The sequence below is a fragment of the Branchiostoma belcheri genome, unplaced genomic scaffold, assembly GCF_001625305.1.
Source record: "Branchiostoma belcheri isolate BF01 breed outbred unplaced genomic scaffold, Haploidv18h27 scaffold9, whole genome shotgun sequence".
In the NCBI taxonomy this organism is placed as follows: Eukaryota; Metazoa; Chordata; class Leptocardii; order Amphioxiformes; family Branchiostomatidae; genus Branchiostoma; species Branchiostoma belcheri.
Genome location: NW_017804575.1, coordinates 3,663,543 through 3,665,515, shown reverse-complemented (window position 1 = coordinate 3,665,515; position 1,973 = coordinate 3,663,543). Strand labels below are relative to the sequence as shown.

General features: G+C 44.9%; 1 protein-coding gene across 1 annotated transcript in view; it reads right to left on the bottom strand.

The window, feature by feature from the left end:
- LOC109487635 (spore wall protein 2-like) overlaps positions 1 to 1,707 on the bottom strand; it is a 9,772-nt gene extending 8,065 nt beyond the window's left edge. The window contains exon 1 of the mRNA XM_019791640.1: positions 1,429 to 1,707. Within this exon, the coding sequence (XP_019647199.1) occupies positions 1,429 to 1,687 (259 nt within the window). The 5' untranslated portion in view covers positions 1,688 to 1,707. The remainder of the gene's footprint in view (positions 1 to 1,428) is intronic.
- Positions 1,708 to 1,973: the final 266 nt, after the last annotated feature.

The window sequence follows — 1,973 nt, the reverse complement described above, 5'->3', positions numbered from 1 at the left end:
GTTAACACAAAGGCACTTCAACCTCTTTTCAGTAGGTGTCGCTTGTTGTGTTACTTCGTTTTGTTGTCTAATTGGCATAGCCTCCTTCAAGACTTTGTATTAAGTAAGTAGCACGTGAACTACACCAACAGAAGATAGACAAATGTACAAACAAACAGAAGAGACAAAACGTACCAGCTATACAAAATGTTATACATTCACACCTGGCAAAAAGTCTCTGCATCAGCCACCAATATTTCACTTCTATATATTCTATTGCACATTATATCTGTAGCTTACTACTGTTGCACTACTACTATACTATTGAAAACATATGAAATTTATCGGCCTGAAAACAGCAGGTGGGGATTCACACACAGAGAGCACAGTGCCCTAGTCTGTGCTTGAACTATTTTCCCACTTCACTGTCTTTCTTACGTACGCTGCATAATGCTATGAGCTTTCTAATATTATCACTGTTAACCCATATCTGTTTTTACCACTGTAGCGACTATGTAAGTTTAAGTATGTTCATATTTGGCTATTTTTCTATCTATGGCTGCCTGAACGTTTTGTTCGAAAAGGGTAAGCTGCAGTTTGTTCTAACATCGCTAAGGGGAAACCTGGTGCCGCTGAGATATGCATATGAGACGGGAATTCTTCTTACCTTTTATCAGGGACACGTAGTGTATATTATTACTATTATCGGAGCCCTAATTCCTCATTATGCAAGTATCTCAAACAGTTCCTGTGCCTCCTTTTCTGCAGCAGAGCCTGCATCCTTTTGGTGAAGTAGGTCTTTCAGTTGCTCTGCAAGTTTACGTTCTTCTTTCTTGGCTGGGTCTGATGTTTGTCCCCCATGCTCCCTGAGATGGATCTTCTTCTCCTTCCAAGTTTGGCCAAACGTCAGAAACTCGCGAGTTTCCTTTGCAACCTTTTCTTCATGAGGTGACATCATTCCTTTCTTGTAGAACTGCTTCTCGAACTCAAGGGTATCCAGGAGATCGTCGATGAAGGCGAGTCGCTTCTCCTCCGTTTTGCCGTCTTCCTCGGAACCGTGTTTCTCTTTCCTAGTTTGCAGACCTTTCTTCTTCGCCTCCCAGGACTTCCCAAACTCGATATATCCACGTACTGCGTCTGCTGCTTCGCTCTCATGTCGAGACAGGTGTCCATTTCTGTAAAACTGATTCTCAAAGTCGATTGCTTTCTGTAGGTCAGACAAAAAGCTATCCCTTCGTTCTGACTCACCACTTCCTTCTTCTTCTTCTTGTTCCACACTTTTTTTCTCCGCTCCTTCACCACTTCCTTCTTCGCCTTCTTCCTCACCGTCTTCCTCCTCACCTTCCTCACCGTCTTCCTCCTCACCTTCTTCACCGTCTTCTTCCTCACCTTCCTCACCGTCTTCTTCACCGTCTTCTTCCTCACCTTCTTCATCGTCTTCTTCTTCACCGTCTTCTTCCTCACCGTCTTCTTCCTCACCTTCTTCACCGTCTTCTTCTTCACCGTCTTCTTCCTCACCGTCTTCTTCCTCACCTTCTTCACCGTCTTCTTCCTCACCTTCCTCACCACCTTCTTCGCCGTCTTCTTCCTCACCTTCTTCACCGTCTACTTCCTCACCTTCTTCACCGTCATCTCTCAGGTAAGGATGCCCCGCCACAGTCCACGTGCTGAGGATCAGTAGCAGGCACAGCACATGGAGCCACTTCATTCTGACAGCTCGGTGTTCAAGGATCTGGAAAAAGAAAAAGAACAAATAAGATTGAGCAAAAGTTCGGACAGATTCACAGTACATTCCGGCTAAAGGAAGGACAGGAAAGCTAACTTTACGAGGATTTTTTCAGTCGCAAAATGCTAAGGGCTCATGGCAAACCAATACTTGAGACTAGCTGCAGTGTAACATCATGTCAGGTCCGCCAGCTCCACTGGAGCGGAAAGTGCCTGGTAGTGGATGTGTACACAGTTTTGATTTGTCAAGTGAGGCGGCAAAATTGGGA